General features: G+C 40.6%; 2 protein-coding genes across 4 annotated transcripts in view; one reads left to right on the top strand and one right to left on the bottom strand.

Moving 5' to 3' along the window:
• The window catches only part of OSBPL10 (oxysterol binding protein like 10), a 342,133-nt gene extending 318,700 nt beyond the window's left edge, over positions 1-23,433 (top strand). For all 3 annotated transcript variants that reach the window (XM_027957942.3, XM_042235773.2, XM_042235774.2), the window contains exon 12: positions 1,803-23,433. In XM_027957942.3, coding sequence (XP_027813743.1) covers positions 1,803-1,847 — 45 coding nt within the window. In that variant the 3' untranslated portion in view covers positions 1,848-23,433. The remainder of the gene's footprint in view (positions 1-1,802) is intronic.
• STT3B (STT3 oligosaccharyltransferase complex catalytic subunit B) overlaps positions 22,055-24,564 on the bottom strand; it is a 100,605-nt gene continuing 98,095 nt past the window's right edge. Inside the window, exon 16 of the mRNA XM_027957941.3 lies at positions 22,055-23,709. Coding sequence (XP_027813742.1) covers positions 23,629-23,709 — 81 coding nt within the window. The 3' untranslated portion in view covers positions 22,055-23,628. The remainder of the gene's footprint in view (positions 23,710-24,564) is intronic.

Here is a 24,564-nt window from a genome sequence, read left to right as displayed (position 1 = left end):
GGTTGTCCCAGGTCACCAGCAATCCTGGGGAAACCACCCTCAGCCTGCTGGCCCACCTGCTGGTCAGAGCGCCATGTGCCCAGGTGTTTGTGGCGCAGCTGGGCAGCGTCCTGAGGACAGAACTGGGAACAACAGAAGCGCGGGAGCCGCAGTGTTTCAGGCAGGCAGCCAGCAGTCTGAGACAGTCGATGAGAGAAACCGGCCGGTGGGGACCAGACAGACCCCAGTCTGTACTCAAAGGGGTGGCTGCTACTCACCTCCAGGCCATCACAAGCCGATTCCCCAGTTTTCACGAGAAGCCAGAAATCAGAATTTCTGAGAGATCAGATACTCAGCTGGTGACGAGGAATCTGTAAAAGTTTAAACACTGAGAACCAGTGGCAGTCTGTCTGGACTTTCTGTGTCTGGGCGCTGGCGGCGTCTTGACTTGCACTCCGTGGAAGGATGGCCCCAAGTAGCCGGAAGGCTGCAGGGAGAGAGGGTGACCATGAGGTGGGCTGGAACCAGGGCTGTGGGCTGAGCGTTGGCGTCACGGTTGGCCGCTGCTTTAGACAGGAAGCCTGCTGGGGGACACTGGGAGCGGTCCCTGTCTGGAGGGCTTGCCCAGGGCAGGCGACTCTATTAGTCAGGGTTCCCCAGAGAAACAGCACAGAACCAACAGGGGATAGGAGCTCGGGTAGAACTATGATGAGATGGTGGGGGCTGCAAAGCCACGAGATCTGTGGGTCGCAAGCTTGAACTGCAGGAGAGCCAGTGGTTTATTCAATCCAAAGCCTGAGACCCAGGGAGCTGATCGTGTGAACCTCAGCTCAAGGGCAGAAGTCCAGACGAGTGAGGCAAGACAGACAAGGCCGATCCTCACCTCCTCCCCCTCCGGTTCCACTCCGGCCAGGGAAGATGGGGCTATCCCCTCCCCTGCATGGGGGCAGGGTGTCTACCGCACCCCACCCACCCAACCCACATGCCACCCTCCCCCAGAAACACCTTTACTCAGGCTCAGAAACAAACTTAACTCAGGGCCGGTCACATCGACACATCAAAGTAGCCATCATGGGGTCCCCCAGGATCTGACCGTGAGTTAGATCTCGTCTCCCAGAGACAACTACTCAAGGCACGCTGCATGAGAGGGAGTAAAATGACAGCGAGCCCCATTCCTTCTCCCGCCAGAGGGTGTATAAAAGCTAGTCCATCTCTAACAGGCTTGAGGACACCTAAAGGGTGCAGACCAGCCCAGCCTGGTTGCCGTGCAGTGCGCTCCTCGAGGCTGGCGCCAGGTCCACCTCGCCGGGAGTCTCGGCTTTTCCTCACCAGCACCACCTGTGACTGGTGTCGTCTCCTAGGGCTGCTGGCGTGTTTGGGGCTGCCGCCTGCTGTGTGCCTTTAGTGGGCTGTAAAGTCGTTGCTTTGGGCAGGTTCCTCCTACTCAGGCCCTTGGGTTTTCTCTTCCCTGTCCGTTTATCAAATACCTTCCTTTTTCCCTCCTGTCCTGCCCTTTCAAGGTGCTTTTTCTTTTGGGGCCAATTAATCTTCCTTGACGGAAACCAAACAGGCCATCTGCCTCCTCTTTGTTGTTTTGGTCATTTCGTGGGGTTTCCTCCTGAAGTGGCAGAGGCGCAGGTCCCGTGGGCTCTAGGAGGGGTGGCTGGGCTGTGCGCCGTGAGGAGCGAGGCAGGGGCACAGGCCGGTGGGAGCCAGCGCTGCTCCTCAGGGTCCTAGGGGCTGGGCAGGGAGGACCCCTTTGCTTCTGCCCTCGCCTCGCTGACAGGTCTGCACGTATTGATGAGTCCTCCTGTCTCTTGCAGGGTGACGGCTGGGTGTACTTCAACCCCCTGTGGAAGGCACACTGATGGGTGGAGATGCAGAGCTTTCAGAAATAGCCCTGATTTTGTAGCAATTAAAGTGGTACGGTGTCAAGGTTCTGGTCTTCCCTGAGGCCACCTGAGAGCCCTCAAGACGCGGCACCTGAGAGAGATTCTGTTGTGAGCGATGCGCCCCCAGACTCTGCTGTGGGATCGAGCTTATTCAAGAGCCATTTGGGCTTGCGTGTGCACATGTGTCTGTGCGCAGAGCTCCCCGCACACCGTCTGTTCACACGCATGCGCTCTGTCTGCTGGGTATCACTACACGTGGAAATCCCACACTTACCAACAGCGACGCGGGTGATTGTGAGCTCCTTTTTATCAATACGGTTTCAAGTTTTCTAGTTTCCACTTTTGCTGAAAAACGTTTTGCGCTCACGAAGTATTCTCCAGTTGATGAGTCCTGTCCAGACGAAGGTGAACAGGCGTGGCCGACTGCCGTCCGTCTGGTGGAAGGTGGCCGCTGCTCCCCATTATGGCTGGGATTCCCACTCTGCCCCCAACTTCGTTGTTTGTTTGTCCATGCTCAAGACAGATGATCTGCATCTCCTGCAGGATGGGGAGTAGGCAGGAAGCTGTTACAGGTGTAGGCGGGAGCCTTCCCGGACGGGGCGCCCCTCCGGGGGAGCCACGGCCAGGCCTGCCTTGGGATGGTCCTCCCACGTCCTTGCCCCAGAAGCTCTCTGATGGTTTCTTATGCTCAAAGCGCTAGTCATACAGTTTTCAGAAGCTGCTGCTTTCATGGCAGAAAACAAGTCCTATGGAGACTTCAGTACTTTTATCTTTGGGAAAAGGGCTTTAGAAGTGAGACATACGCATGCACGTACAAGCACGCACTACCACAGCCTTGCATTTCGTTTGGGGAAGGAGAAAAGAATACCCAGTGGATTTTTTTTTTTTTTTTTTTTAGTGCATCTCCCTCTCTTGTTTGACCCAAACTCTGCGAGGAAACCACTGTGATTAAAACACCCATGCAGCCTGCCTAAGTGTTCCATGGTTTCAGTTCTGTTTCAGTCTTCAGCCTTTACAAATGTGGTCAGGACATGACCAGAACATAAAGCAAGGAGAAAATGAAGTATTTGATCTTTGCTCAATGCTTAATTTATTTTTCACTGTGCCACTCTGAGAATATTTATACAATCCAGTAGCATGAATGCTTCTCTGTAGTAATACTAATTCTGTGCCTTTCGTCTGCTTTCTTAAGACCAATTGTTCACACTTTGTAGACATTAGACAAATATATTTCGATTAAATACTATACTTATCTGCGTGTCTGTGCTTGATTTTCAGGGATTCCAAAGTTCTGTTGGAATTGGTGGCTCTGCATGAACTCATATTTTATTGATTAGTATTCATTTGATGTGAACAGCCATTATATTTCCATCAAAACTGTTTTAAACACATTAAACATTATATAAGGATATTTTCTCATAAGGTCATAAAATTTAACTTATATCCAGGGAATGATCTTGTTTTGAGAAGCGACTTACCAGGCAAAATGATAAGGTAAGCATGTTCTGGTTCATTGTCTTAAGACATCTGGGAGAAGGAAGTGGAATCATTTTATTTCTGAGAGGGAAAGCAGAATAGATGTATTCTGAGAGGAAAATCTTTAATGAGGAGACTGCAAAGTAATCACTGTGGTGTTTTTAGATGTTCCAGTGTTATGCCAGAGCATAAACCATCTGGGAGGTAAAAAATGGAGATCCATCACTTTTCCTTGTTTTGGTCATGGCGGGGAGTTCATTTGGCCTTTTAAAATATTGTGAAACATCATATAAAGAATTACATAAAACATATTACAGTTTCAGGAATAATTATAAACAAACACCCATGTACCCACTGCCTAGGGAAAGAAACCTGTTTGTCCACACCTTGAAAGCCACCTTTGTGCCTCTGCAGAATTGTGTTGTTTTTACAACAATCATCCTAATGGGTGTGAACAGGTATCTTATTGTGGGTTTGACTTGCATTTCCCTAATGATTTTTAGTGATGTTGACCGTCTTCCCCATGTATTTCTTGACCATCTGTGTATCTCCTGGAGAAATGTCCCTTAAAGTCCTTTGGACAGTTTCTGATTGCGTTCTTTTATATATTGTTAATAGACATGATTTGCAAATATTTCCTCCCGTTCTGTGGGTTGCCTTCTCACTCTGTTGATAACTGTCCTTTGATGTACAGAAGTATTTAACTTTGATGAAGTCCAATTTTTTCCTGGGCCTTCCAGGTGTCTAGTCTTGTGCTTTGGATATCATATCCAAGAAATTATTGCCAAATCTGCTTTCATGGAGCTTTGCCCTTATGTTGTCTTCTAAGAGTTTCATAGTTTTAGCTCTTAGGTTTTACATTTTTGATCTAGTTCAAGTGAAATTTTGTATATGGTGTTAGGTAAGTGTCCAATTTTATGACTCTGCATATCCTGTTTTCCTGGGACCATTTGTTGGAAACACTCTTTTTCCCATTGAATGGTTGTCTTATCGAAAATCATTTGATCATCTGTGAAGGGTTTACTCCTGGACTCCCTAGTCTGTTCCATTGGTATATGTCTGTGATTCTATGCCAGTACCAGTTTTGAAATCTGGAAGTTAGACTTCCTCTGTTTTGTTTCAGTTCAATCGCTCAGTCATGTCCAACTCCATGGACTGCAGCAAGTCAGGCTTCCCTGTCCATCATCAACTCCTGGAGCTTGCTCAAACTCATGTCCATCGAGTCGGTGATGCCATCCAACCATCTCATCCTCTGTCGTCCCCTTCTCCTCCTGCCTTCAATCTTTCCCAGCATCAGGGTCTTTTCCAATGAGTCAGTTCTTCGCATCAGCTGGCCAAAGGATTGGAGTTTCAGCTTCAACATCAGCTCTGCCAGTGAACATTCAGGACTGATTTATTTTAGGATGGACTGTTTGATCTCCTTGCAATCCAGGGGACTCTCAAGAGTCTTTTCCAGCACCACAGTTCAAAAGCATCATCAGTTCTTTGGTGCTCAGCTTTCTTTATAATCCAACTCTCATATCCATACATGATCACTGGAAAAAACAGCTTAGACTAGACACCTTTGTTGGCAAAGTAGTGTCTCTGCTTTTTAATATGCTGTCTAGGTTGGTCATAGCTTTTCGTCCAAGGAGTATGTGTCTTTTAATGTCATGGCTGCAGTCACCATCTGCAGTGATTTTGAAGCCCAAGAAAATAAAGTCTGTTACTATATCCATTGCTTCCCCATCTATTTGCCATGAAGTGATGGGACCAGATGCCATGATCTTAGTTTTCTGAATGTTGAGCCTTAAGCCAATTTTTTCACACTCCTCTTTCCCTTTCATCAAGAGGCTCTTTAGTTCTTCTTCTCTTTCTGCCATAAGGGTGGTGTTATTTGCATATCTGAGGTTATTGACATTTCTCCCGGCAATCTTGATTCCAGCTTGTGCTTCCTCTAGCCCAGTGTTTCTCATGATGTACTCTGCATATAAGTTAAATAAGCAGGGTGATAATATACAGCCTTGACGTACTCCTTTCCCAATTTGGAACCAGTCTGTTGTTCCATGTCCAGTTCTAACTGTTGCTTCCTGACCTGCATATAGGTTTCTCAAGAGGCAGGTCAGGTGGTCTGGTATTCCCATCTCCTTCAGAATTTTCTACAGTTTATTGTGATCCACACAGTCAAAGGCTTTGGCATAGTCAGTAAAGCAGAAGTGGATGTTTTTCTGAAACTCTGTTGCTTTTTCCATGATCCAACGGATGTTGACAATTTGATCTCTGGTTCCTCTGCCTTTTCTAAAACCAGCTTGAACATCTGGAAGTTCATGGTTCAAGTACTGTTGAAGCCTGGCTTGGAGAACTTTGACCATTACTTTACTAGTATGTGAGATGTCAATAACGTCAGATATGCAGATGACACCATCCTTATGGCAGAAAGTGAAGAGGAACTAAAAAGCCTCTTGATGAAAGTGAAAGAGGAGAGTGAAAAAGTTGGCTTAAAGCTCAACATTCAGAAAATGAAGATCATGGCATCTGGTCCCATTACTTCATGGGAAATAGATGGGAAAACAGTGTCAGACTTTATTTTTGGGGGCTCCAAAATCACTGCAGATGGTGACTGCAGCCATGAAATTAAAAGATGCTTACTCCTTGGAAGGAAAGTTATGACCAACCTAGACAGCACATTAAAAAGCAGAGACATTACTTTGCCAACAAAGGTCCATCTAGTCAAGGTTATGGTTTTTCCAGTGGTCATGTATGGATGTGAGACTTGGATTATAAAGAAAGCTGAGTGCCAAAGAATTGATGCTTTTGAACTGTGGTGTTGGAGAAGACTCTTGAGAGTCCCTTGGACTGCAAGGAGATCCAACCAATCCATGCTAAAGGGGACCAGTCCTGGGTATTCATTGGAAGGACTGATGCTGAGGCTGAAACTCCAGTACTTTGGCCACCTCATGCTAAGAGTTGACTCATTGGAAAAGACCCTGATGCTGGGAGGGATTGTGGGCAGGAGGAGAAGGGGACGACAGGATGAGATGGTTGGATGACATCACCAATTCAATGCACATGAGTTTGGGTGAAATCCGGGAGTTGGTGATGGACAGGGAGGCCTGGTGTGCTGCGATTCATGGGGTTGCAAAGAGTCAGACACGACTGAGCGACTGAAATGAACTGAGATGAGTGCAATTGTGTGATAGTTTGAACATTCTTTGGCATTGCCCTTCTCTGGGATTGGAATGAAAACTGGCCTTTTCCAGTCCTGTGGCCACTGCTGAGTTTTCCAAATTTGCTGGCACATTGAGTGCAGCACTTTCACAGCATCTTCTTTCAGGATTTGAAATAGCTCAACTGGAATGCCATCACCTCCACTAGCTTTGTTTGTAGTGATGCTTCCTAAGGCCCACTTGACTTCACATCCAGGATGTCTGGCTCTAGGTGAGTGCTCACACCATCATGGTTATCTGGGTCGTGAAGATCTTTTTTGTGCAGCTCTTCTGTGTATTCTTGCCACCTGTTCTTAGTATCTTCAGCTTCTGTCAGGTCCACACCATTTCTGTCCTTTATTGTGCTCACCTTTGCATGAAATATATTGTTTACTTCTATGCTAATCTTTACCCACTCCAGTGTTCTTGCCTGGAGGATCCCAGGGACAGGGGAGCCTGGTGGGCTGCCGTCAGCAGGGTCACTAGGGTCACTAGGGTCACTCAGAGTCAGACACAACTGAAGTGACTTAGCAATAGCAATGCTAATCTTTTATTAGTTTCTTCTGTTAGCTATGGATTTAGTTTTATTTATCTTGTTTGTTTACATCTTAAGGTTCAAAGGTTACTGATCTCAGAGCTTTACAAACGCAAGTATTTATAGCTATATATTTCCCCATTAACACCATTTTTGCAGCATCCCATACATTTTGGTATGTGTTTTTATTTTCATTAGCCTTGAGATAAAGTTCTGATTTCTCTTGTGGTTTCTTCTTTGACCCATTCGTTAAGAGTATGTTGTTGAGTTTCCATATTCCGGTGGATTTCTCAGTTTTCCTTCCACTACTGATTTCTAGTTTAATTGCACTGTGATTGGAAAAGATACTTTGATTTCAGTCTTAAAATTTATTGACTTGTTTTGTGGGCTGACATACAGTTTATCCCGTGGGATGTCCCACACACCTGAGAAAAATGTGTATTCTGCTATTTGATGGGGCCATCAGTACGTGTATGGTAAGTCCAGTTGGACTAGGTGATGTTTGTCTTTTCTTATTGATCCTGTCTTGGTTGTTTTTATCCATTATCGATAGTGGTGTATTGAAATCTATTATTTTACAGCTGTGTGTTTCCTCCTCAATTCTATAAATGTTTGCCTTGTACATTGTGGAGCTTTGATGTTTGGTGGATGTATGGCTATAATAGTTATACCTTCTTAGTGAATTGATTCTTTTATCAGTATATAATGTCCCTGTGTCTGGTAAGTTTTTGACCTAAAAGTTTAATTTGCCTGATACCAGTATAACCATCCTTGCCTTGGCTACTGTTTGCATGAAATATTTCCTTCCTTTTACTTCGAATGTACACGTTTTCCTAGATCTAAGGTGAGTCTCTTACAGAGAGCATATAGTTGAACGTTGTTTTAAAATCCATTCTGGGAGTTCCCCCTGGTAATCCAGTGGTTTAGAATCCACCTGCCAATGCAGGGGACATGGGTTTGATCCCTGGTCCAGGAAGATCCCACCTTCCATACAACTACCAAACCCACACACCACAGCTACTGAAGCCTGCATCCCCAGGGCCTGTGCTCTGCCAAGAAGCCACTGAAACGAGAAGCCCGCGCACTGCAATGAAGAGTATAGCCCCTGTTCACCACAGTTAGAGAAAGCCCTCACACAGCAATGAAGTCCTAGCACAGCCAAAAATAAAGTAAAAAAAAAATCCATTCTGCCTGTTGATGTCTTCTGATTGAGGAATTTCATCTATTTACATTTAAACTAATTACTGATAATGATGTGATCCTGCCATTTTGTCTTCTGGGTGTCTTACAGCATCACTGTCCTGCATTTTCTCCATTATTGTCTTCCTTGGGATTTAGTTGATTTTTCTTTTCTTTTTGAATTGATAAATTGATTCCTCTGTCATTTTTGTCTGTATTCTATAATTTTTTCACTTGTGGTTATTAGATTACATATACCATCCTAAAGTTATAACAATGTATTTTAAATTAATACCAATTTTAGTCATGTAAAACTTTTTTTAAAATACAAATTTAATTGGAGGTTAATTACTTTACAATATTATATTCGTTTTGCCATACATCAACATGAATCCACCACAGGTATACATGTATTCCCCATCCTGAACCCCCCTCCCTCCTTCCTCCCCGTACCATCCCTCTGGGTCGTCTCAGTGCACCAGCCCTAAGCATCCTGTATCATGCATTGAACCTGGACTGGCGATTCATTTCATATATGATATTATACATGTTTCAATGCCATTCTCCCAAATCATCCCACCCTCTCCCTCTCCCACAGAGTCCAAAAGACTGTTCTATACATCTGTGTCTCTTTTTGCTGTCTCTCATATAGGGTTATCGTTACCATCTTTCTAAATTCTGTATATATGCATCAGTATTACTGTATTGGTGTTTTTCTGGCTTACTTCACTCTGTATAATGGGCTCCAGTTTCATCCACCTCATTAGAACGGATTCAAATGTATTCTTTTTAATGGCTGAGTAACACTCCATTGTGTATATGTACCACAGCTTTCTTATCCATTCATCTGCTGATGGACATCTAGGTTGCTTCCATGTCCTGGCTATTATAAACAGTGCTGTGATGAACATTGGGGTACACGTGTCTCTTTCAATTCTGGTTTCCTCGGTGTGTATGCCCAGCAGTGGGATTTCTGGGTCATAAGGCAGTTCTATTTCCAGTTTTTTAAGGAATCTCCACACTGTTCTCCATAGTGGCTGTACTAGTTTGCATTCCCACCAACAGTGTAAGAGGGTTCTTTTTTCTCCACACCCTCTCCAGCATTATTGCTTGTAGACTTTTGGATCGCAGCCATTTTGACTGGCATGAAATGGTATCTCATTGTGGTTTTGATTTGCATTTCTCTGATAATGCGTGATGTTGAGCATCTTTTTGTGTGTGTGTTAGCCATCTACATGTCTTCTTTGGAGAAATGTCTATTTAGTTCTTTGGCCCATTTTTTGATAGGGTCATTTATTTTTCTGGAATTGAGCTGCAGGAGCTGATTGTATATTTTTGAGATTAGTTGTCAGTTGCTTCATTTGCTATTATTTTCTCCCATTCTGAAGGATGTCTTTTCACCTTGCTTAGAGTTTCCTTTGTTGTGCAGAAGCTTTTAATTTTAATTAGGTCCCATTTGTTTATTTTTGCTTTTATTTCCAATATTCTGGGAGGTAGGTCATAGAGGATCCTGCTGTGATTTATGTCGGAGAGTGTTTTGCCTATGTTCTCCTCTAGGAGTTTTATAGTTTCTCATGTAAAACTCTTAATCCTTTACAGCTTCATCCTTTTTTCTTGATGTCACAAATCATATTTTTATATATTGTGTACCAATTAACATAGGTTTATGCTTATTTCTACGTGCCTGCCTTTTAAAGCATGTAGAATGTTATATTCAAAATTATAGTAATTGGTTTTCATATTTCTCCATGTGTTTACATTTTTTATAGCTTTGAGTTACTGTTGAAAGCCTTTCAACTTAAAGAATGACTTTATAGAGTGGTAATGAAACCTCTTAGCTTTTGTTCATCTGGAAGATCTTGAAAGGTATAGAATTCTTGGTTTACAGTTTTTTTCTTTCAGCATTTTAATGTACATTCCTACTGCATGAAGAGATAAGAAAGCCTTCTTCAGCGATTAATGCAAAGAAATAGAGGAAAACAATAGAATGGCAAAGACTAGAGATCTCTTCAAGAAAATTAGAGATACCAAGGGAACATTTCATGCAAAGATGGGCTCGATAAAGGACAGAAATGGTATGGACCTAACAGAAGCAGAAGATATTAAGAAGAGGTGGCAAGAATACACGGAAAAACTGTACAAAAAAGATCTTCACGACCCAGACAATCATGATGATGTGATCACTAATCTAGAGCCAGACATCTTGGAATGTGAAGTCAAGTGGGCCTTAGAAAGCATCACTACGAACAAAGCTAGTGGAGGTGATGGAATTCCAGTTGAGCTGTTTCAAATCCTGAAAGATGATGCTGTGAAAGTGCTAGACTCAATATGCCAGCAAATTTGGAAAACTCAATAGAGGCCACAGGACTGGAAAAGGTCAGTTTTCATTCCAATTCCAAAGAAAGGCAATGCAGAAAAATGCTCAAACTACCGCACAATTGCACTCATCTCACATGCTAGTAAAGTAATGCTCAAAATTCTCCAAGCCAGGATTCAGCAATACGTCAACTGTGAAATCCGATGTTCAAGCTGGTTTTAGAAAAGGCAGAGGAACCAGAGATCAACTTGCCAACATCCACTGGATTATGGAAAAAGCAAGAGAGTTCCAGAAAAACATCTATTTCTGCTTTATTGACTATGCCAAAGCCTTTGACTGTGTGGATCACAATAAACTGTAGAAAATTCTGAAGGAGATGGGAATACCAGACCACCTGACCTGCCTCTTGAGAAACCTGTATGCAGGTCAGGAAGCAACAGTTAGAACTGGACATGGAACAGACTGGTTCCAAATATGAAAAGGAGTACATCAAGGCTGTATATTGTCACCCTGTTTACTTAACTTATATGCAGAGTACACCATGAGAAACACTGGGCTGGAAGAAGCACAATCTGGTATCAAGATGGCGGGAGAAATGTCAACCTCAGATAGGCAGATGACACCACCCTTATGGCAGAAAGTGAAGAAGAACTAAAGAGCCTCTTGATGAAAATGAAAGAGGAGAGTGAAAAAGTTGGCTTAAAGCTCAACATTCAGAAAACGAAGATCATGGCATCTGGTCCCATCACTTCATAGCAAATAGATGGCAAACAGTGGCTGACTTTTATTTTTGCGGGGCTCCAAAATCACTGCAGATGGTGACCGCAGCCATGAAATTAAGACGCCTACTCCTTGGAAAGTTATGACTAACCTAGACAGCATATTAAAAAGGCAGAGACATAACTTTGTCAACAAAGGTCCGTCTAGTCAAGGCTATGGTTTTTCCAGTGGTCATGTATGGATATGAGAGTTGGACTCTAAAAAAAAGCGGAGCTCCAAGGAATTGATAGTTCCTGATGTAAAGAGCTGACCCATTTGAAAAGACCCTGATGCTGGGAAAGATTGTGGGCAGGAGGAGAGGGGGACGACAGAGGATGAGATGGTTGGATGATATCACCAACTCAATAGACATGGGTTTGGGTGGACTCCGGGAGTTGGTGAAGGACAGGGAGGCCTGGTGTGCTGCAGTTCATGGGTTCGCAGAGTCGGACACGACTGAGCAACTGAACTGAAATGACCTAATAACTTCAATTGACCTCTCCAAGATTGATTGTTTCTTCCTGTTAACACTTTACTGAACTTTTTTCAGCTCCAGAATTTGATTTTTTTTCTAAAAGGATAATTTCTTAGTTGATATTCTGTATTTTCTTGAGTTACTTTAGTTCGCTGTTTTATTTCTATGAGCTTCTTTGTCTAATATATCTGATGCCACTTTCTTAAAGATGATTGCTGTTATTTTCTTCCTCTATTATATAGGACTTGTTTTTTCTGTTTCTTTGTATCTCTTGTGATATTTTGTTGAACACTGGGCATTTGAAGAAAATAACCCTCTCTCCCAGGGTTTTCACTGCTGCACACTGGGGAAGACCTTCACTGATGTGTAAGGCATTTGAGCCTTAGGATCAGCCTGAGGTGGTATTTCTCTCAGGTGTTTTTCTGAACACATGTCCTGTCTGGGGCTGTGTACCCCTGAGTCCTCCTCATATGTGACTGTTTTTACATCTTTTCACAGAGTTTCCCTTTAGCTTCTTCTCAGGACCTTAGATACTCTTTGTTTTACCTGTAATTTCTTGCCCAGGCATCTCCATGTCTGTAGTCTCACTATAGCCATTCTGTTGTTTTTTAAATACTGCAGTAGAGCTGGAGTAATGTTTCAGGTGTACAGAAAAGTGATTTGACTTTATATACACACACACATCTATTCCTTTTCACACACTTTTCCTACCTAGATTGCTACAGAACATCTAGTGGAGTTCCCTGTGCTATACAGTAGGTCTTTGTTGATTATTTTATATATATTAATGTGTATATTCCAATCCCAAACCCCACTCTCCACCTTTATCCTGCCCCACCTTCCCCCTTTCATAACCGTAAACTAATTTTTAAGTCTGTGAGTCTGTTTTGTAAGTTTGTCAGTTTTTTTTAGATTCCACTTAAGTATTATCATATGGTATTTCTCTTATTTAACTTATTAGTATGATAATCTCCAGGCATATCCATGTTTCTGCAAATGGCATTATTTGAACCATTCCATTGTGTATATATACCTATCTTTATCCATTCATTTGTTGGACATTCAGATTGCTTCCTATCTTGGCTATTGTAATCAGGGCTGCAGTGAACACTGGGGTGCGTGTGCTGTTGAATTATGGTTTCCTCTGGATATATGCCCAGGAGGAGGATTTCTGGATCATATGGTAACTTTTCAGTTTTTTAAGGAACTTCATATTGTTCTCCATAGTGGTTGTACCAATTTACATTCCCTCCAACAGAGTAGAAGAGTTCCCTTTTTTCCATGCCCTCTTCAGCATTTATTATTGTAGACTTTTTGATGGTCTCTCACTGTAATTTTGAGTATGTTTCCATGGGCCTCCTGGAGAAATGTCTAGTTCTTCTGCCCTTTTTTTGACTGGGTTTTTTCTACTGAGCTGCATGAGCTGTTTGTAGATTTTGTAGATTAATCCCTTGTTGGTCGTATTATTTGCAAATATTTTTTTCCTCATTCTGTGGACTTTTTCACTTTGTTTATGGTTTCCTTCACTGTGCAAAAGCTTTTGAGTTTACCTATTTATTTCCATTGCAATGGCAACCCACTCCAGTACTCTTGCCTGGAAATTCCCATGAACAGAGCCTGCAGTCCATGGGGTCACGAACAGTCGGACACAACTGAGCAAAACACATTCACTTTTCACTTTCCTGCATTGGAGAAGGAAATGGCAACCCACTCCAGTGTTCTTGCCTGGAGAATCCCAGGGACGGGAGAGCCTGGTGGGCTGCCATCTATGGGGTCACAGAGTTGGACACGACTGAAGCGTCTTAGCAGCAGTATCAGCAGCAGGGGACAGCTTGAAAAAGATACTATTATAATTTATGTGAGTGTTCTTCCCCATGTTTTCCTGTTTTATAATTAGGTTCTTACATTTAGAAAATTATTTTTGTGTATAATGTTAAAGAATGTCCTAATTTGTTTTACACGTAAGATATCTAGTTTTCTCAGCACCATTTTTCCATTGTATAGTCTTCCCTCCTTTATCATAGCTCGACCATAGTTGTGTGGGTCTTTTCTGGGCTTTCTACCCTGTTCTGATGATCTATATTGCTGTTTTTGTGCTAGTACCACACTATGTGACTGTAGCTATGTAATACAGTTGAAGTCAGGGAACCTGATTCCTCCAGGTCTGTTTTTCTTTCTCAAGCTTTCTTTGGGTGTTCAGAGTATTTTGTGTTTCTATAAAAACAATAAGTTTTATGAGCAGTGTCTGCCTTTCTTCAGCTTTCCCAGCCTGAGATCCGAGCCATTCCACTTTTCTCTAACAAGAGTGAAAAAGCCTTTTTTTCTTCAGGTAAGATACATCAGACTGTTGCCCGTAAGTTCTATTCTTTTCCCTCCTTATTTGAGAGGGGATGCTGAAGTATATGCCCAGTAGTGGGATTGCTGGGTCATGGGGTAATTCTATTTTTAGTATTTTATAAAACCTCTAGACTGTTCCCCATAGTGGCTGTATCAGTTTACAGTCCCACTAACAGTGCAAGGGTTCCCTTTTTTCCAGAGCCTCTCCAGCATTTGTTGTTGTAGATTTTTCGATAGTGGCCATTTCTGACATGTCTGCATTTTTGTAATAGTGATGTTGGGCATCTTTTCATGTGCCTCTTGGCCATCTGCTTATGTTTGTTGGAGAAATGTCTATTTAGATCTTCTGTCCATTTGTGATTGAGTTGTTTATATATTCTGGAGATGAATCCTTTGTTTATTGCTTCATTTGCAGCTATTTTCTCCCATTCTGAGGGCTGTCTTTTTGTCTTGTTTATGGTTTCCTTTGCTGTGCAAAAGCTTTTAATTAGGTCCCATTTTTTTTCTTTTAAAAATTTTCATTATTCTTAAAGGTGGGTCAAAAACTACAAAGCTACAGTAATTAAGACAGTATGGTTTTGATATAAAAATATGAATCAGTGATATAGGAAAGTCCAGAGCTAAACTCATACAGTTATGGTCACCTACTGAGTGACAAAGATGGCAAAAACACACAGTGAAGAAAAGACAGCCTCTTCAATAAGTGGTGCTGGGAAACAGGACAGTTCCATGTAAAAGGATGAAATCAGTACTATTTTTAATGTGACTTTTCCATGATTGGGCATGTGTTCAGTGCTGTAGACCAATGACCATTTTCCAGTTTCTCGTTTTTTCTTATTTTAAATGTCTCATGAAGCATCAAGGGGCTTGGTCTTGTGTGTGCTAAAATCAAGTGCACAGTGTAAAGGAGCAGCAGACACATGTAATCACAATCCAACTCAAGTGGAACATGCCATCACTCACTCCAGAGCCTTTTTCTAAAATCAGTGTCCCCATTATTGTCCCCCAACTCTCCTCCCCCAGAGTTGACCTCAACTTTGTGAGTAAACCACATCCTGCTTTATAGCTTTAATACTATGTACACATTCCTAAATGGTACATAGTTTGCCTGCTTTAGAACTGTATATAAATGGAATCGTATAATCTTTTGGCTTGTAAACTCAAACTTTTTATGATCATCAATGTTATTCCTTATCAATGTAGTGCACTTTTTCCTTCTATACTGTTCCTTTATAAGAATATGTTACTATCAACTTAGCTACTTTTGACAGACTTTAGAATTGCAGGGATATGGGATATATATCTTCAGTGTGCATCAGCTAACTCCTGAGTCGTCTTAAATTTTAAGTTCCCATCAGCAATGCATATGTTTGTATTTTGGCTAACCTGATGGGTATGTTTATTTCTCATTTGGATTTCTTCTGTTAAGGACTAATCAAAAATCATCATCTGTTTTCTCCCTAAGCATTCTTTACAGAGTCTGGACATTAATCCTACATCTGCTGCAGGCTGGGTGACAACATGTCCTCGCTTAGCCCAGGCACCCAGTGAAGGCCTGCAGCCTCGGTCAATATTTAAAGGTCACTGAACAAAGGTAGAGAGCCCACATTACCCAAGTTCAAGACTTACTGAAAAGCTGTAGTTATCAGTGTATCAAGAGTATACACACAGACTGATGAAACATTAAGAATGTTGGTCAGTTTTCAAGTCTTTTCAACAAATGATGTTGGCTCAACTGAAAAAACTCACACCTCAAGTCATATACAAAAACTAATTCAACAGATTACAGATCTAAAAGTTAATTCTATGTTAGCCAAAAAGGTTCGAAATGGGAGGTTAACTAACGAGTCTGTTTTTCTATTCCTGGACAAAGGCAGTGTAGATAAACTTATCTACCTTCTATACTATCTGTCGCCTCAAATAGCTAGAGCCATAAAAACATTAAAAAATAGACCATATTTATCAAAAGACAAAGAGGATTATATATTTCCTTCAGCAGGGTACAGGCCTGAGCGCTGATTCATGTTAATCTAAGTTTGTCAAAGAACAGATCTTGCTTTATCTATTTGGCCTGTTTGAGTAATTACCAGTGTGCTGAGGTTAAGAGAATGCACTGTTATCACAGTCAGTCTGGCTGCCATTGACCTTGAGTTTTCATTCATTCAGTGTTGTATCTCCAGCTTTTATTGAAACCCCATTCAACAAAAGTACACAGTTGGTACTCTAATCAAAATGCCTCCAAGATCTTAGAAATAAAACAACTCACCAAGAATATTCCATATTCTCCAAGTAAATAAAGAGCTAGATTTTTTCCCTAATATTCTGCTTCTGACAATAGTGAACTGGGGGAGTTTGGACCAACTCTTTAGCTAAAAAGCCAAGTAGTAAAGCTAGACAAGGGAAAATTGCTTAATCGTGTCCAACTCTTTGCGATCCCATGGACTATATAGTCCATGGAATTTTCCAGGCCAGAATACTGGAGTGGGTAGCCTTTCCCTTCTCTGGGTGACTCATCCCAACCCAGGGATCGAGCCCAGGTCTCCCGTATTGCAGGTGGATTCTTTACCAGCTGAGCCACCAGGGAAGTGGACAAGAAATAATATACCTGTTTTAAGACTTCACAGAACCAAGACTGCATCACCACACAGAATCCAGAAGATGGAAATCTTGAGACAGAAGGCCTGGCATTTGAGGCCATTTCCCCCTGGAAACTGGCAGAGACTTCGTAGAACTAAGAGGACAAAGGCTGGTATTAAAACCTGCATGGATGAGGTCCTTGCAGGGTTTCTAGTCTGGGAATCATGAACCAGCCCTCAGAGAGATGGCAGGCTAACTCTGTGATTACACAGCATCCCTTGAACTGGATGAATGTGATTACGGCTTGCTATGAATCATGAGGTACCTGGCAGAAACAAAATCTTCTATAAAGGAAAATCTCTTAGACCTAAAGTTACTTGTACAATTTCTTATGTATGTTCAGGGCACACCATCTGCCCCCTCTCCTCCATACATTAAGAGGAAACACACCAGAAACAAGACCCACAAAGAACTCCAGTGAATTAATGGGCTAATCAGACATGCTTTATGTTCACTAGATCAAAGACTGTCAGTAGTAAGCTTTTTATAAACCATAAAAAGAAACAGATTTGGCATGAGGAGGAATTCTAAAATTGAAAATAATAACTCAATGGACGGCCAGCCTTAAAACATCAGATTAGTTATAACTGACGAGAGAAGCAAATAAGAGAAAATACACAGAATGGAGAAGGAAAAGGAGACAGCCAATACAGAAGGCTTAATTATATGTTCAGCTGGAATCTCGGAAAGCAAAGAGAATGGGGCAGAAGCAATATTCCAAGTGATGATTGGGAACTTAACCCAACAAGCTACAAAGCTAAATGCTGAACAAATCCAGAGTAGGATACATTGAAGGATGAAATACATACATCATGCGGTCATCTGAAGAAAGCTGACAGAACAATCAGACAAAATAGGCTTTAACAAAAGGCATTACTGAAAATAAATCCTGGTAGTCCCCAAAAACTGAAGGTTCAATTTACCAATAAAATTGTAAGTGTAAATACACCTAATAATCTGGGTCCAAACATACAAAAAAGGTTCAAATAGGAACAGGCAAACCTGCAACAGTTTACAGTGTCAATATATCCTTCTCAGCAAACAGAACAAGCTTCAGGGAGATTTTATACACACAAATTGGACTACAGAAACAATTGCAAACATCTTCAAAGGAGTAAAATTTAGAGTATCTGATTACAGTGCAGTTAAGGTAGAAACTGATAATAAAAGGATAACCAGAAAACCATTACATCTGAAAAATCAAGAAATGTACATCTAAATAAACAACCCAAGGTTCAAAGAAGAAAGTACACAAAGTATGCATTAAACTCCATGACAGTTCACATGAAAACTTTGAGAATGAAACAGACTATGCTTGGAATAAATTTAGAACTTTAAAATCATGTATCACACTAAGATGAAAAGAATACCACTCCTTTAAGGAAACAATTAACACAAATCAATGAAATTAAAACATACTATAGAAAATGTCAACAAAGCCATAAATAAGCTGGTCTTTGATAAAAACTGAAGGGTAATGAGGGAGAGACAAATGGAGAAGAAAGAAAACCAACCTCAGAAATGATAAGGACATCACTATAGAATCTGTGGACAGTAAAATAACTGTTAAAGTGATATTAGCAACAATTTTACATTCACCTATTTGAAAATTTAGACAATGGACAAATTCCTTGAAAACTACCAAATCTGACAAAAATTTTAAAAATCCAACTGTGTAATAAGATTATTAAATCTATTCAATTTAATTCAGAATACCAGAGTAGGTAGCCATTCCCTCCCATATTTAATTTTATATTCAAAGAGAAATATACGCCCAAATGTTTGCACCAGCAAATTCTTTGAAACACTGATTGTTAAATTTGCCTTCCTGGGATAACAATGTTAACAAAAAATCTCTATAATTCATTCACTGTGTTAACAGAATAAAGGAGAAAAACCAAAATCATCTCAATAAACCAAACCAAAACAAAACAAAACCAACTTCACATGTAATAAACTCAGGAAACTGGAAAAAATATGTACTCAATCCAAAGATACCAACAGAAAGTCTACAGTAAACACACTTAAGGGCTTCCCTGACAGCTTAGATGGTAAAGAATCCACCTGCAATGCAAGAGACCAGAGTTCGATCCCTGTGTCGGGAAGATCCCTTGGAGAAGGGAATGGCTACCCACTCTGGTATTCTGGCCGGGAGAATCCCCATGGACAGAGGAGCCTGGTGGGCTACAGTGCATGGGGTCACACAGTTGGACATGACTGAGTGACTAACACTTAACATATTTAAAGAAGAAACACTGATAACTTCCTGTGTGAGACAGGAACAAGATAAAGATGTTACCTCTTCTATGCAGTACTAGACTCGTCCTGACCAGTGCAGCAAAAACAAAGTCAAATATATAACTACTACAAGAGAGAGATAAAACTGCCATATATTAACAATCTAAAATTATTACAGTGCTTTTTAACAGGTTGTTTAGTATGATTTTAACACATAAAACCACACATTTTATATCCTGACAGTTGGAAAATAAATTTTTAGGACGTACTGCAATACAACTTATGAAAATGAGTAACACCTATTTAAAAACAATACAGAAATTAAAGATGACCCAGACTTCTATAAATAGTAGGATATGCCATATTCACAGTTATTAGACTCAATATTAGAAGACTCAAAGGTGCTAATTTTTCCTATAGTTTCAATGCTCACTGCCCAGTCAAAAGCTCAACAAGTTTTTTCTTTCTTTTCTGGTATCACTTTATAAACTGGTTCTAAAATTTACATGGAGAAACAAAAGACTGGAAATAGCCAAGCTAGGTCTAAGAAGATGGAGTGGGACTTACATCACCATCTGAAATATGTTAAAGCACATTAAGTCAATACAGAAAACTAAGAACTCTATGGAATGTAACAGTTCAGACAGATTCATGTACAAATTTCCTGCAAAAGGAGAACTGCAGAGCTGCAGGAAAAGGATAGTTCTTCAATAAATGCAAAAATTAGACTCATATGGAGAAAAAACATAACCAACCCAAAACAAAACCCAAACTATTCACACTGCACTCAACTGAATTCCAGGCAGACTGCAAAGCTAAACATAAAACAATAAATTTCCCAGAAAAGACCACAAGAAACTATCTTCACACCACAGGTAAGGAAAAGATTACTTAATGGCACAGAAAGCTACAGGCAGGCAAGACTGAAAAATACAACATTAGAATACTAACTAGGTGGTCTGTAACACAATGATGAAGAGCTTATATATAGGATATATTAAGAACCCCTACTAATACAATGAAAAAATAAAAATCAACAGAACACCCAAAACCTTGTAAAAGGGAGATTTCCAAATGACCAACCTCACTAGTAACCTAGAAATGGCAACTAAACAACAAAAAACTGTCATTCACGTACTGGAAAGAAAATCATAAAGCTTGACAAGGGCTGATTAGGATGTGGGAGTAAACAAGAACCTTTATACCTTTCCCAGTAATTCTACTTTATTCTGCTAAGTCACGTCAGTCGTGTCCGACTTTGTGCGACCCCATAGATGGCAGCCTACCAGGCTCCCCCATCCCTGGGATTCTCCAGGCAAGAACACTGGAGTGGGTTGCTATTTCTTTCTCCAATGCATGAAAGTGAGAAGTGAAAGTGAAGTCGCTCAGTCGTGTCCGACTCAGCGACCCCATGGAGTGCAGCCCACCAGGCTCCTCCATCCATGGGATTTTCCATTAGGTAAATACAAAAATGTGTGCATATAGTCTCTTGAGAGAGAGATAATAGAAATTGTGATAGCCTTAACTATATCCTCAAACTGGAAACGCAAATATTCATCAACAATAGAATGGTATGTGAGACAAAAAAATGCTATACATCAATGAAAATAAACCTATGCAACATTCTGAATTTCATCAAAATTAAGCTAAAGTAGCTATAGATACAAAAAATATCTATTTTGATTGCATTTTGTGTTCAAAGAATGGGTACAATTAAATATGTTTACAAAGAATAATTATTGTAAAAGCTAGGAGACCAATTACCTTCTGGAGGGGCGAGGGGACAGGCCAGGGACTGGGTGGGGGGCATGAGGAGACTTCCCAGGTCCCAGCAGTGCTGCGGTCTTGATCTGAATCGTGGTCACAGAGTCGCTCGTCTGGTGGTGACTTGCTAAGGCAGACATTTGTCTTCTCTGCATTATACTTCACACTAAAACAGACTTACCTTTTCATGTCAGACACCTGCCATTTCTTACAGGCTGCTGTTTCTACGTTCACTCATGATTCCACCTACCTGGGTAACAAGGTGGAGGTCTGAAGTCCCCACTTCAACAGCAGCTGTTCCAGCAAGAGGACGAGCTTCTGGAGAGGGTCGCACAACAATGTGAATGCACTCAACACAACTCAACTGTAATTTTACAGTGGTCAGGATGTCAAATCTTCTGTTTTATATTTTACCACCATTAAAAACAGTGTGTAGTAGCTCCAGATTTCATAATCCTCTGACCCCCGAGTATAGAAACAGTAACACTCTACAGAATGCTTTTATACTCTTCAGTCCTCTGGCCTTTTGGTCATGGCCTGGGGACTGAGAAAATTCTACAAATGCACTCTCCAGTAGGTAACAATGTGAGTTTGCAAAATGAATTTTATCTTTGGATTTGCAGCCTAATGTGTTTTTTTTTTTTTTTTTACTACAAACCACTCAGTTTGCTCAATTCTAAGATGTTGAATAAAACAAAAGCTATTTAATATATTGATAATTTCACTTTTCTGTTATAATAAAACCGCAAGTGTCATTACAATATAATTTTTACTGAGATAATCCCCTGAATCAGAACTGGAGGTGACAGGTCATTCCTGCTCTTAATGAGAAAATTAAATAAGACTTCAGTGATGTTTAACTAGAACTTTACAGAGAAGAGCTTTTGTTAAGAGTTCTGCCCTCTTTACATGGAGATAAGCTCCTTTCTGGTTAGGTGTCTTCCCCTCACCCATAAAAAGTCAAAATGAAATTTTCACTCTGGGCGAGGGTGGGCAGGGGAAGGCATAACACAATAGTAGGTCTCAGTTGAACTAGTTTTGGGGAACCCCATTTTGGTTCCATGAACTGCATCAGTAAAAGCTATATTGTAATGACACTTGAGGTCTTAATGTAGCAGAAACGTGAAATTAGAGATATATAAAAGTGAAATTATAGTAACTGCCTTTGTGTTTATTGTTTTTGATTCTCCACATGGGTTCTCTCAAACCTTTGTCAATGCGAACAAGATGACAGCGTGTGCTCAAGACCCTGTAAAGAAAAGATCTGTAAAAACACAACACTTAACACAAAATTTGAATTAACTTTATTTTCCCTACAGTCAACAACTTCTCTGCATTAAATTTTAAAGCAACAAAGTAAGATAAAATCCCCCAAATGACAAGGTATCAGAAATCCAGATTCAGTTACACTTCATTTGTGAAAATGTTGGACCATTTTATTTGTCTGTAAAAGAACCATCATCTGGGTCAAAAATGAATTCTATAAATCAAAGAGTATTCTACACTTTGGAAAAAGAAAATTGGCAGTAACATTCTCACTGAATATTGTAAATTACACTTTTCTTCATAAAAGGTACATACTATTCTGCATTTTTCCACCAAAAACAGTGGTGTAAGTTATGCTTGTTTATATTAAAAAAAAGAAAAAAAAAAAGGAAAGATATCCTGTGGCAGGAAAAACCTTTCTCTTTCACTTTTACTAAACAGGAGAAAAATTTCAAGTCTATATAAAGTTGCCTATGAGCTGGAAAGTGAACATGTTCAATCTCCATTGACATTTTAGTGCATTTTTTGACAACGGTCACATTTTTAATAAAAGTAAGAAAATGCACATAGCATTAAAGAGTGTTTCATCAAATGCTTAAGGGATTAACAAAATATGGAGCAAAGGACAAAAGTCACTGTGATGGATGAAACTGTTGTAAAAATGAGAGAAAGCCAGAATTTTACAAATCCTTTGTCATTTTGAAGAGTCACACAAAACAAACTCTGGATACCTGTCCACTTTAAGGGTTTCTTCCTTAATCTTTTGTATGTAAACATAGTGCTCAACTCAGGAGTAGGACGCCAAACCCCAGCCTGCTAACAAGCAACATTCTGTGCGTTGCCATGATTGCCAAAGGATATAAATTTAGCCCTTGAATGAACCATGTATGGTATCTGCTCTGTAAGTACCTGGTGAAAACAACTGCTAACAGCAGCAATAATATTTCAACATATTAAAAAAACAACTACTTGAATCAATGAGTTAGAGGTCCATCTTTAAAACAGCAGCTTCTTCTCAGAGCAAACAGTAAGCAATAGAAAATGTACATTTGATGAAACATTCTTTGCACTGGAGAAACATGAAAATAAATACAGTTCAAGGAAGTGTCCTCCTCATACCTCTTGCTCAGACCTGCACTAGCTTTACTGGTTCAAGAAGCTTGCATCACATTGTGTCATTTGTATTTTACATATTGCTATCTGGGTCATTCAAATAAAATGCAGGTCTTGTAAAAGAATAAAAAACCTTGACAAGTATGCATGTGCCAGGGACCAAATTAGAGGGTTCTTTGGTGCGATTTGTCCAAATTTTCAGATTTGAAGGATAATATGTACCAATAAAAAAAAAAACCTGCTGTTAAGACATGTACAGCAGTGCTCTGTCTTGCTTCACATTACAAATCGAAAACAGCTGTTCTCAATAAGCCAATTTTATTTTTTAAATGAGGTGTTGCCAGAGTTTTGTATGTTAACCTGGACCAGTGATGGTTCTGTACCCTCTCCGCTGCTGTGAAACACGACATGAGCTAAAGGCAAAGACCGGTTCTCACAAAGACATCTGCTTCAAGTTAGGAACCAGAACAGTGTTTTTAAACAGTCTTCTTAGATATTTTCTTGCCTTTCTTAAAAACTAGCTTATTTTTAATGTAGCCACGCTTCCTTTTCGCAGTCTAAAAAGAAAACAGAATACCTAGTGTTAGTGCAGGTTTCTCATGGATTAAAAATACGGATACACACATGGTTTACTGCAGAGTGGTGAAGACTGTCTTAATAAGCACTCAGCTCTTCCTGGGTCCGGTCTCCCTCAACTGTCAACGAGCACTCCCTGCTGCTCTACACCGAGGATGTAGAGATCCAGGATGAGCGGGACAAGGTCCTCAACTTTATGAGGAAAGGACCACCACAGTGCTCCTCCAAAGCCTGTCATATGTCTTCGTCTTCAAGTGAATGGACCCCGACCTGCCTTCTCAACCACGAAATGCTTAGCTATAATGACTCACATTTCTAAGCATGCTACAGTATGCCTAGACTAAGGATTCAGAAACCCTTACTGGTGCTGATTTAGGCTCCAAGAATTAGATATGTCAGAAATCCTAATTCACTTGGTAACTTTTGGAGCCCCAATTCTCTTATCTGTAAAAATGAGGATGACCTATACCTATCCACAAAAATAAAAGAGAATAAAGTTACCTGGCACATTCTCCAGCACTTAAATATTCAAAACAAAACAAAACGCAAACACCAAGGGGAAAAAAACAAAACCGTAACATCCTTTGAGTTTCATACATGTTTAAAAAAATACTGTCAAACTGATGTCTGTGGTGTAAGAAACAAATTACTGCAAAAATGTTTGCTATCTTAGAGTCTCACAAGATAAATCATATAGGACATGTGTTTGACAATCTGACATTTTTGTAGACACTGAAAAAAAGCAACACTTTTTATCATAATTCAATTCAACAAGTAATTCAATGCACCATCAAAGCACTGGGTTAGCAGTGGGTGAAGATTCAAGAGATTGATCC

Source organism: Ovis aries, chromosome 19, assembly GCF_016772045.2.
Source record: "Ovis aries strain OAR_USU_Benz2616 breed Rambouillet chromosome 19, ARS-UI_Ramb_v3.0, whole genome shotgun sequence".
NCBI classification, from domain to species: Eukaryota; Metazoa; Chordata; class Mammalia; order Artiodactyla; family Bovidae; genus Ovis; species Ovis aries.
This window is presented reverse-complemented; position numbering and strand designations above follow the sequence as displayed.